The sequence below is a fragment of the Medicago truncatula genome, chromosome 2, assembly GCF_003473485.1.
Source record: "Medicago truncatula cultivar Jemalong A17 chromosome 2, MtrunA17r5.0-ANR, whole genome shotgun sequence".
NCBI classification, from domain to species: domain Eukaryota; kingdom Viridiplantae; phylum Streptophyta; class Magnoliopsida; order Fabales; family Fabaceae; genus Medicago; species Medicago truncatula.
The window spans coordinates 2,247,036-2,258,921 of NC_053043.1; the positions used below are offsets into that span (position 1 = coordinate 2,247,036).

Below are 11,886 nucleotides of genomic sequence, written 5' to 3' on the forward strand. Positions count from 1 at the left end.
GAATAAGGCAAGGAGAATAAAACTAGTGGAGAATATTAAAAAGAAAGCTCCAGAAATTATATTTCCTTTCAATTCACACATTAATTGGATTATATTGGCATGTAACTTCACTGTCACCATATTAGATGCCTTTGTATTCTTTTATTACTTTTAGGAAAGTTGTCTCACCGCCACCTTCTTAGAAGAAGAAGAATACTAATAATTTATTTATGGCTTAAATATGCAAACCGTCCCTGTAATTTGGACGAATTTTGATTTTCGTCCTTGTAAAAAAAAAAATTTTAATTACATCACTGTAAAATTTTTTTTGTTTTAAAAAGGTCCCTGGCCCCACTTCGCTGGTGATGTGGCAACATTTTTGGCCACGTGGCAGTTGCTGACTGTGCAACTTTTGCCACGTGGCGCTGACGTGTCATGCCACATAATTAAATTTTTTTTTTTTTCAAAATTCTAAAAATTCATTTTTTAAATTAAAAAATCCGAAAATAAATATAAAAATCATAAAAAAAATTAAAAAATCGGAAAAAAAAACTGAAAATTAAAAAAAAAATTCTTCAAAATTCTGAAAATTCATTTTTTTTAAATTTAAAAAATCTGAAAATAAATTTAAAAAACAAAAAAAAAACTAAAAATTAAATTGACGAAAATTCATTTTTTTTTTTAATTCTGAAAATTAAATTATATTTTCAAAAGTTATAAATTTTGAGATTATATAATTTTTAATTTTATTTTTCAAAAATTTATTTGTAGATTTTAAAAACACTAATTTCCAATTATTTTTTTCACATTTCAAAAAAAAAAAATTGGAATTTTTTTTATGATTTTTTTATTTATTTTCAGTTTTTTTTTCAAATTTTTAAAAATTTGAAAAAAAAAATAAATCAATTTTTTTAAAAAAATAAAAAATAATGACGTGGACCGCCACGTGGCAAAAGTTGCACAGTCAGCAACTGCCACGTGGCCAAAACCTTGCCAAATCACCAAGGAAGTGGGGCCAGGGACCTTTTTAAAACAAAAAAAAATTTACAGGGATGTAATTAAATTTTTTTTTTTTACAGGGACGAAAATCAAAATTCGCCCAAATTACAGGGACGGTTTGCATATTTAAGCCTTTATTTATTTATACTTAGAAGAAGAAATATGATAATTATCTGGAGAAAAAAATAAATAATGATTACTCAACAATATGATATATAGAAGAAGGGGCTGATTGGTACCCACGGGTAACTTAAGATAAGTGAACGGGACGGAGCCTATCCTACAGTAAAGGAAACGCTCAGCCATTCCAAGGAACTCAGGCCCCACATTAACCCCCATGAACAAACTCTTAGAAAAATTCACTTTAAGTCCAGAAGAGAGCTCAAAACAGCGAAGGATAGTCTTTAAAGCTTGGAGGTTCGCCATGGTAGCTTCCCCAATGAATAAAGTATCATTGGCATATTAAAGATGAGAGATCGAGAGGCCTGAGTTACTCACCTTAAAACCATGGAACAAGCTCGTAGCTTCGGCTAACCGGACCAAACCACTCAGCCCCTCAACCACGAACAAGAAAAGGAACAGAGCAAGAGGGTCGCATTGCTTCAACCCTCCTTGAATATCAACCTCCTCAGTCGGACAACCATTCACGAGGACGGAGAGACTACCATAGAAGACACATACACGGATCCACCTACACCACCTATGAGGGAAACGTAATCTCAACATCAACTGACTAAGTCATAGGCCTTTTTGAAATTAATCCACCTTAAAGATGATTCAAGGATTATACTAGCGAGTGCCCTAAGAACACTTGTTAAGAATACCAAAAGTAGTATATTTGTATTGGATTCAACAATATTTTAACTTTTAAAAAGTTAAATTCATCATTTTTTACCATTTTTCATTGCAATATTTCTATCTTTATCCTCTTAACCAATGTCCTAAGAGCATTCTTTAGCATTTTCCATAAATCAAACATATATCTCCTTTCTTTAGTTGTGGATTACAGATATTGCTATAATTATATTTTTGTAACTTTTTTGTTTTTATCCTAAAATTTTGGTCATTTTAAAGAACAAAAACATAACTATATATTTTTTCCACTTTTACAAACACTAAAAACATACTCCAATATTAACCTTTTAATTTTATTAAATGAATTAAAAAAAATACATATACTAAAATTTTAATTGACCAAAGAAGTTTTTATTTCTTATTTTTTTATGGTGGCCAGGGTGACCAAAGAAGTTATTAAAATGTAACTTGATTTGAATGGTGAAATACTCTTGTGCAACCTCTCTTTTTTCAGAAGCTTCTTTTATAACTTGTGTGTGTAAATAATAAAAAGGCCAAAAATATTAGTTGGGCATGCAGTTCCATGTGAATAGAAGGTTTTTTTTCCTTCTTAAAAGCAAATACAAAGTTTTTTTTAGTCTAAAAACCACTCACATCACATGAGTGGGAATTATATTATGGTACCTTACCTGTCTTAGCATTTTGGGTTAGTAATAGTTGGAGCTTTAAGTTCGAATATATTCCTTCCTTCCACAATGCTATTACCGCGTTTACATTGTTCTAGTTCTACTTTTATGTGAAACTTTGGGATCACGTTAACTTAAGTGATTATCTAAGAATCTAAAAAATATTAAATAAATTGGATGACTCCCTAAGTGACTGTTTAAGAATCTTTATACACGACTGTCTTAATTAAATATTTGATCCTCGTTTGAGTTTCTCCAAATAAGTCCCGGACAATGTGAATTCATATTTTTAGGTTAATGGTTGGTTGGCGAATGGCTATAAGGTGCCTATGAATCAAATGACTTGCCTATGGGAAAATAAACCAAAGCTAAGAGTAATTTACTACTGGATGTTTGACCGGTGCTATCGTATATGTCTGATAACATTGGAGATTATAGAGAGTGATTATAGAGTATTCATATAAATTTTGGTTTATTAGACCGATTATGAGACTAATCTTTGCACGAGTGCTCTTAAAAAAGCTGATAATCTTTGATAAATATGGCCAACGCTGTGCCTCAAATGACTTAGCCTATGATCTCGTTATGGGAGAAGGAAGCACGACTAATTAATCTAAGAATTAGTGTTTACTAATTTACTATAGTATTATTTTTATGTAGTGAATTTCCACTAAATTTAAGTGAGGCCTATATGATTTAGTTAAATCTATTTAAATTGTTTGAACAAAAAAAAATCTACTTAAATTTCAATCAATAAAATAGTATGTAAAATGTGTGTTGTTGGCACTTCTTTTAATCTAATAATTAAACATTTGATTGGCATTAGGATCATAAAAAAAAAAAAAAAAAAAAAAAGATATTAACTTCGGAACATGCTTAACACTTATTCAAGTCCAAAACAAAATATTTTGACTACAAAATGTGTAGTGACATTTTTTATGTGCTTAAAATTTATCTTTTAAATTTGTAACTTTTCCTTGAATGTGATAACAAAAAATTCTCCAAATATTTTCCTACATAAAATATCAGAGGGAGTACTTCTTAGACAAAAGATAGTCCAAATGTAAAACTTTTTTATTGTTATATTAAAATTTACTCTTTCATTCGGATTTCAACTAAGGACCTCTAACTTCTTATCATTTAGCTAAAATCAGTTGAACTACCCCCATCTTCAAACTCTTTAAGGTGTGTTTAGATTGAGGGTTAGGAGGGGAAGGGAGGGGAGAGTTTACTTTTTTATTATAAATTACGGACTATATAATACGTTTTTCTAAAATAAATTAAGTGTAATTGAAGTATTATATGATTGTTTATCATGTTAATATGTTAAATTTTAAAAAAAAAAAAAAACATTCCATAGCGTCCATAATTTAAAAATGAAAAATAAACTCTCCCCTTCTTTCCCCACCTAAACCCTTCATCCAAACACATCCTTAAAATATTTATTAATACTTGTGGAAGTTGACATGGGATTCATATATTAAGGCTATACTATAAATTTCAAAAGTTAACCAGAAAACTTAAATTCTTTTTTTTTTTTTTTGTCCTTTAACTTGTTTATAAGGTATAATTGGGTTTTTAATTTTTATTTGTGTTAAATATGTTTTTAGTCTTTTTAAATATAACAAATTTTCATTTTAATCCATCTAAAAAATTCTTCGAATTTTGTCCTTTTAAGTAATATGTTTTCAATTTTAGTCCCCGCTCACTAATTTTGAAAGTGAGAATTATTTTAATGGCTGATTATAATGATGTTGCTATAAACTAAGTGACATTGATCTTGGGGTTGATGGCTGGGACGATTTGTATCAAAGCATAGGAAGAAAGTAGGAGATAGTAATCTTCATTTTATTTTTTTTATCTTGATTTGTTTTGAGGGGTTGAAAACATGAACTTCGTAGTTTGCAACCACAGTTTTTGTCATTTTAGTTTATGATTTGGATCTTTGGTTATGTTATGTTGAAGTTCATGTCATATGAACTTACAAATTATTAGCTTATAAAATCGTTCATTTGTTGACTCAAAAATTCTAATATTTTTGTTTTGAAGAGGATCATAGATTTAGGATGGATACAAATACATGATGAAGCATACATGTATACATAGATGTAGGACCGGCCCAATAATTTTTAAAAGTAAGTGAGGCCTAAAATAAGGTTGAATATACGAGGCCTTTTGCTTTGTAAAATCTAAATGAAAAATAATTTTTGTTGGGGGGCCTAAAACAAGGGTTTTGGTGGCCTTACCCTTGTGTCGGCCCTGCGTAGATGTATGTGTAATTGATCTCCTTACTCAAATACAACTAATCTTTTGACCACTTCTCTAACAAAGCAGATAATTCAAAGAGTGGTATGTGCAAGTTTTCTTAGTTTTTATATGTCAGTTTGTTAACACTAAGTTTGCTATTGTGAATGTTAGTTCTGCTGTTGCTTTGAATATTGTGGCATATGGGAATCACATATTCTAAAGACACTAGCTGGCTTTTCTTGACATATTGGATTAAATCTCAACCTACAATGTAAACTTCTCTAAACAGTATAGCTGACCACTTTTATTAGGGACTGTAATAAGAGTACGTTGCTTATTTGCGGCTGATTCGATTGTTCTGTTTGTTTCGAATTTGGGGCTACCGATATCGGCAACACATACAATGGTTGGCGCAGTAATGGGAGTTGGAATTTGGTGAAGGGGATTGGCAAGGGATGAAATTTTTGGTGTTTGGTTTGTATGCCAAGATGTGATTCCAAATGACAGTGAAGAAATTGCAATCATGTTACTTTTCTCTAGATAAGTTGAAATAACTTAGCAATCCTTAGACTTTGAAGGATGAAAGTTCAGAGAAAATATTTAAAAAAAGTTTCTATCTATGTACTTCATAAATTCCTTTAACCTTTTTCTGTTTTTCCTTATTTGTGCTTAAAATCCTCTGACCCAATGGCCCGTAAGTAGTGCTGAGTTTATGGGGGAGAACCGCGATTCGGTCCCTGCATATCACATTTTTAAGACAAGGGAAGAGCTTTGAGATGTGACCTAAGCACCCATGCAGAGATTAGTCTCATAAAAGGTCTAAAGAACCAAAGTTTGTAGGAATACTCTATAGAGACACTTGGCTACCAAATGCCCCAATTACCACGATTTCATAAAAAAAAAGCTCACTGGTGAAACATTTTTCAGTAATAGAGAAGGGAGTATCAAGCAACATAAAGTTTTTCTCTTTTTGAACAAAGCAACATAAAGTTATTTATTATATTCAATAATTTTTTTGGTGTCTAGACCAAATATTATATACTTTAATTTAACATGGTGAACCTTTGGTTTCTGAAATTTAGACAATGGAGCAATAGAATCTAAACAGATAATGCTCTTAAAAAATGGACCCCTTGTAAAAGTTTAGATAGTTAATCTCATGAAATTATCTTATAGGCATACATATAAGATAATTGTTCCACATCATGCAAAATTATTTCAAACATATGAGCCTTCATGCATTATAATTTAGAAGCGTTATATCTTTTTCTGACTTTAGGATACAAGTCAAAACCATACTGATACTTGCTCTGCAAAATTGTACAATAAGGCACATGGATCGGTCAGCATATGCATATTCTAGACTAATTTCATGGGGAAGCTTTTGGTCATCATCATCCCCAAATTCAGATACAGTTTTGCTTACCAAAATCTGTGGCATGAAAAAAATGTAAAATTTATAGAAAAAGGATGTTACATTATTCACAACTATTGGATCAGTCAAAGGCTTAATAAACTTGCGCGCCAAGTTTTGTCAGGCTTACGGGAGTATGATCCTAGCACAAAAGAAATGGCACGAGGTTATGAGAACTAAAAACAAATTAAAATTGGAAATATTTATTTATAAGGAATAAAATTTTATTCAACCCCTTTATTAAATTAGGTTATGTTAGTCCTAATTTATTATTATACGCTGCAACCTTTTAACAAAGCAAACTTCGTCTTTACTCTTCAATTTTATATAATCTTCTTTTTTTGGAATAATATGATGGGTTGACTGCAGCACAAATGATTTTTATTTTATGTGTTGAAACATATCTAATTCATTATTTCAACTTCCATGTCTTGGCTCAAATTACGTACACTTAAGTGAATCTTAGGTTGTAGATTATATATGTGAAGTAATTGATTTGTCTTCTTCATTAAGAAATGTAATAATGCTTACGTTCTACTGTAGCCATGTTGATGCAATTATACAAAAATCTTTTTATCTTCTGCTCTCCAACAAGAGCGAGCTATCATTGAGTCATCATCAATTCTTGAATGAATTAAATTTAAAAGAACTAAGAATGTCTTCAGAAATCTTGTCCACTATGTACCTCTTTTCACCTTCATCTTGGATAAGTTTGTTAGTAGGTATATTCAGCATTGATGATATATTCTCCTTTGTAAATCAGATTTTTTCATACGGAAAAGTCAGAGATCGAACGTGTGTGTGAAGTATTTGAGTCGCTTACCACCCGTTCAAACCGCCACCCGCACAACCCATGGACGAAATTGGGTGGCTATATATCATCTGTGGGTCTACTCGGATTTCGTTTTTTCGACCGGAACCGACCATTTGTCCACCCCTATCTGAAACATGTGAGTTGATCTATATAGTATGTTGACCGACGATATTGCTGTGTCTTTGTTAAATGAGTTAATCTATTGGCTTGTCACTGCTCCTAATAAGAGATATCATATAAAATAAAAATAGTCAAAATGAAACAACAACTCGTACACTTTTCCAACGCAGAATGGAGCCACGCTGCCTGAAAGTATGTCATAGAAATAGTGACATATTCGAAGCCAAGCCCATAATGAAAATTGAAAGAAAAATGGTGTGAAAGAGACTTATACTTAAATTCAAAGGAAAATGTGGTGGGGGCAATGATGGGAGTTTGATAATAATAATCGAGTAAAGAAACACTACTACATTTCCTATATGAAAATTCCACCTGTTATTATTGGTGTCACTGTTTTTCTAACATAATGAAATAATTATTATTTTGGATGGGAGTAGTTAACTAAACCCTGGGCACTTGTCAAACAATGGTACACTACATGGGACACGAAAAGGTTAAATCCAAAACTATCTAAATTGGCCACAATAATACTCATCACAGCTCTGATTGCTACACTTTGTTTTTTAGTATACCTTTTAATGCCATACACAACAGGTTGATTGTGATAGAGATAATGAAAAGATTTTTAATTCACAGACGTATACGTATTTCTGCTATTTTGAATTCTTTTTACTGGAACTTACACATCTTGTAGTTTGCAGCTTAACATAAGTGTTTATGAATAAGCTATATCTTTAAACCAAAATATATAAAATCTAACCATTTTTGTGCAAGCTACAATCTGTGTTTACAATCATGGATTGTTAATGAAATAAGCGGTAAAAAGCCTATAATATGTCATAACCTGTTTTAAAAAATTCTTTTAAATATAATCACAATTGTAAAACAAGTAGATAATTTCAAACAAGACAATCTCGGTAGCAAAAAAAAAAAAAAAAAAGACAATCTAAATAGATCATGTTAGTGTGTTTTGTCTGAAACAAGTGTTATTTAAAAATGTCTAAATTTCCTTTCTTCAAAACAAAATTATCTAAATTTCCTTAACAACTCCTATGATTTTAACAGTTTTATTATTAAAAAATAAAAATTAATGCCCATGATGTGTAAGATTCAAACTTTTGAGAATCTGATCACATGAGATGCATATTCAAATTTCTATGTGAAGAAAATAGAACAAAAATGCAAATTCCCACAAAATTCTGAACAATTTGATACCAATCCCAAATACCTCCATAATATTTTTTGTCTCAATGCAATTCAAATCGGAAAGGAGATTGATTTTGACACAGAGATCTTTTAGAAATGAAATTAAGCATAATCCTTAAGACACAAATCATTAGCATAAAAAGAAATCTAAACACAGCCATAGTATAACACAATCCACATCGTATACAACAATAACATTATATCATATGTAATAATAATACTAGACTAATAATACCATACTTGATTTTATTTATATTCTAAGGATTGAGAATAAGAGCACAAAAAGAACAATTATTAACACGATAATTTGAAATTAAGATAATCATAATCTTAATCAAACTGAACCTTGAGAAATCTTGCTCATCACTTTAACATCAGTGGTAACAGGCGCAGCAACACCTTGGTACTGTGGAGGAGGGTGTACTACCCCACCAGGAGGTGCATTATAGTAAACCTGTCTCCCACTTGCACTATCATACGCCACCTGTGCGTACGAACCTGACGTGTTATCCGGTAATCCACTCGAACGCACCACACTAACTCCTTCCGCATAAGCCGGACCTTTAACCGGCTGCGCCGGTGCATAACTCGCCGCCGAAACTCCCGACGAAAACGGCGCTTTAGGTGGTGGTGCTCCGCCGTAAACCTGAGTTTCACGGTAAGCATCTGACGGCATTCTTTGAACTGCGTAGTAACCTTGACTCGCCGGTGGACGCATCACCGGCGCATGATAGTAAGCTCCCGGCGCCGGAACCATATAAACAGGCTGTTCACCTCCTCCAGACGCTGCTACCGGTGGATAAGCCTCACCGGAAACAGGTCTCTCCGTCCAATAACCAGGTTGTTGTTGTTGATGCTGAGACGGTGGTGCGAAATTTGACATCGCCGGAAATTTTTCCGGAACTTTCTGAACGTAATAATCACCGCCACTAACAGGATAATTCTCTTCACTTTTTCTCCGATAAGCAGTTTGCTCATTCTCCGCCGCAATTTGCATCCTCTGTAACTGTCTCTGAATCTCAACCGGATGATTCAAATTCAAATTCAAACCAGGATCCGAACTTACAACTCGATCAGACGGATTCAAACCTTGCCTTGGATGATATTCCGGCACCGGAGCAACAGGTTCCGGTACAGCATCATGAAACTTAACCGCAGCCGGAATCGGAGCAACGGTAACTGGCTTCTCAATTCCAAACAAATAATCAACGTTACTCGGTTTAACCGGGTCGGGCGACGGAACAGAATCGTTAACAAAGAGAAATAATCTCATACGTGCAGGTCTAGCAGAAGCACGGTAGAGACGATCATATTCATTCATCATATGATCAAGATCATCGTCGTTAGTGACAGAAATAAGAGCATCAAGATCTTCACCAGGGAGTTGGTATTTAAAGGAAACATCATGTGCTTCGATGAGAGAAGAGAGTTTTGAAATCATTGAAGAAAATTTGATGTTACGATCAACGGCTAGGATTTTGGTTTCGCCACCAACGTAAGAGAGTTGATTATCGTGTGTTCGTGGTTGGATCTTGCCACCGTAGCTGCACATGAACTTGGCTTTGTAGCTTGTTTGGTTTTGTTGGTCTTCCCATGGTGTTGTTGTAGGTGGGTTTTCAAAATCGATTTCTCTAGAATGAGGTGATGAATCTCCTGAATCTGGGTATGATTGGTATGAATAGTTTTCCATTTTTGGGTTTTGGATAAATTTGCTCTTTCTCTTTGTTTGTTGTTATGGTTTGTGTGTGTTTATAATTATGGGTGTTGTTGTTACTTAATTTTTTCCATTATGGGTTTGGGCCATAGGCATAGAGTGTTGTGTTGTGATGACTCGGAGAATAGAGAGGATATGACTTTTTTTGCAACGCGTCTTTCTATTACCGTTTTCTTATTTTATCCTCATTTCCAGTTTTGATAAAAAAAAGAATGAAGTTATTTAGTAAACAACCAATTCCACTTAAGATCGACTAGAAGGATTTCATTCTTCCAAAAGTTTGAGATAAACCTTAACTCCGGCAAAAATGTCCAAATTATTACACCGAACAATGATTATGGTTCGAATTTCGTAAGACTCAATTCGATCAACCAATTTATCATCTAAACAAGACATTTTATTCGGTCTATAATATCATAAATATCTATATCCATAAATCTCTGTCTCATTCTTATCGCAATAAAGAAACTAAGATGAACTAATAATAACTTAGGGGCTATTTATTGTATTTCTACCATACATAGATCAAATAGGCGAGGTAATGATAGTTGAGGAGCTCAATTGAACTTTTTTTCCTTTTGAGGAAGAGTTAAATTGAAACTTCTAAGAGAGTACTAATAAATTATAGTAAGTTTCATACTTTACAATGTCTAAATAGTTAGGTTTTTAGGAAAAATTATGTTTTATTACATTGAAAAATATATGCATAACTTTTTTCAACTAATTTGACGAAAGTAAAATACTTTTTTTATATAAACCATTATTTACACTTGAACAGAAGGCAAGCGGGTAACAGATTGTGCCGCTGGATCTTTTTAGATGGTAAAACCAATCATCATGAACCGTGAAGTATGTCGAATCCAAGCATAAATTTAATGCAACGGTGATATTTTGCACAAGTTAATGAATTGGTAAATTAGGAGAACTTACGAGTGTGTGTGGAGTGAACTAAAGAAAACATATTTTCTAAGACTATAAAAGACTTTTGAGAGTAAATTGAGAAAAAAGACTTTTAAAGCGAATCGACCCTTAAAAAAAAGTAAATTTACTAAATTAAAGCAAATGAAAGACTTGAATAAATTGAGTTGAAAATAATCGACAAAAAAGGTGAGATCTACATTACCATTTGATGAACTGAGTTAATTTACCCTTATTGACAATTAGAATTTGATTTACGAACCAAAAAGGATGGAGACCACATGTTCAATTAAGAAGATGAAGAAGTTTAATGTTTTTGAGATGAAAATGGTAACTAATTCTAAGAATAAAGATGAAGAAAATATGATTTTTCTTTGATAGAGGTAAATTATCCTCAATTCAAAGGGTAATTATCCTCAAAAAGTACATGACACAAAGATAAGTCGCTGACAAGGAGAAAAATAAGGAGGCCCAAATATGCCTTGGCCTAAACGTAGTAGACCTAGTGAAAGACCCTAAATAAGTCAAATTGGTACCAACATATCCTCCCTAAAGGTCTAAGGACACAGTGGCGGAGCCGGAAATAATATTTTGGGTGGGCCAATTATTTATTTGTGTGTAAATATATATATTTTTATTAGTTAATTCGAGTGGCTTGATTTTTTTTTTTTGTCTATGAAACATGATTTAAACCGGTGTTTTAAGGATATTTTAACATAGATATCATATAACTTTTATTACCTTACACATATTTTTGTTGTCTTGGTCGCTAAGAATACTTTTATGTCAAAGCTTGCATGGTTCAAACCCCCCGAGGGTTTTTGAAATATTTTTTTTCTTTCTAAAAAAGCAACAGAAGGGAGTCAAACTCGAGACATCAATTATAGGTTTGCTACACTTAACTCCTGGGACAGAGGCAGTGGCGGAGCCCTTCATGGGCTGGGGTGGGCCACGACCCACCCGAAAAAATTAAAAAATCAATGATTATAGATCT

At 32.6% G+C, this 11,886-nt stretch overlaps 1 protein-coding gene across 1 annotated transcript; it reads right to left on the reverse strand.

Annotated features, from left to right (window-relative positions):
* Nucleotides 1-8,348: 8,348 nt before the first annotated feature.
* LOC11429244 (uncharacterized) lies at nt 8,349-10,134 on the reverse strand. The gene has a single exon (XM_003593270.4). It carries the CDS (start codon nt 9,948-9,950, stop codon nt 8,595-8,597), a length of 1,356 nt encoding a protein of 451 aa, XP_003593318.1. The 5' UTR covers nt 9,951-10,134; the 3' UTR covers nt 8,349-8,594.
* Between the last annotated feature and the right edge of the window lie 1,752 nt (nt 10,135-11,886).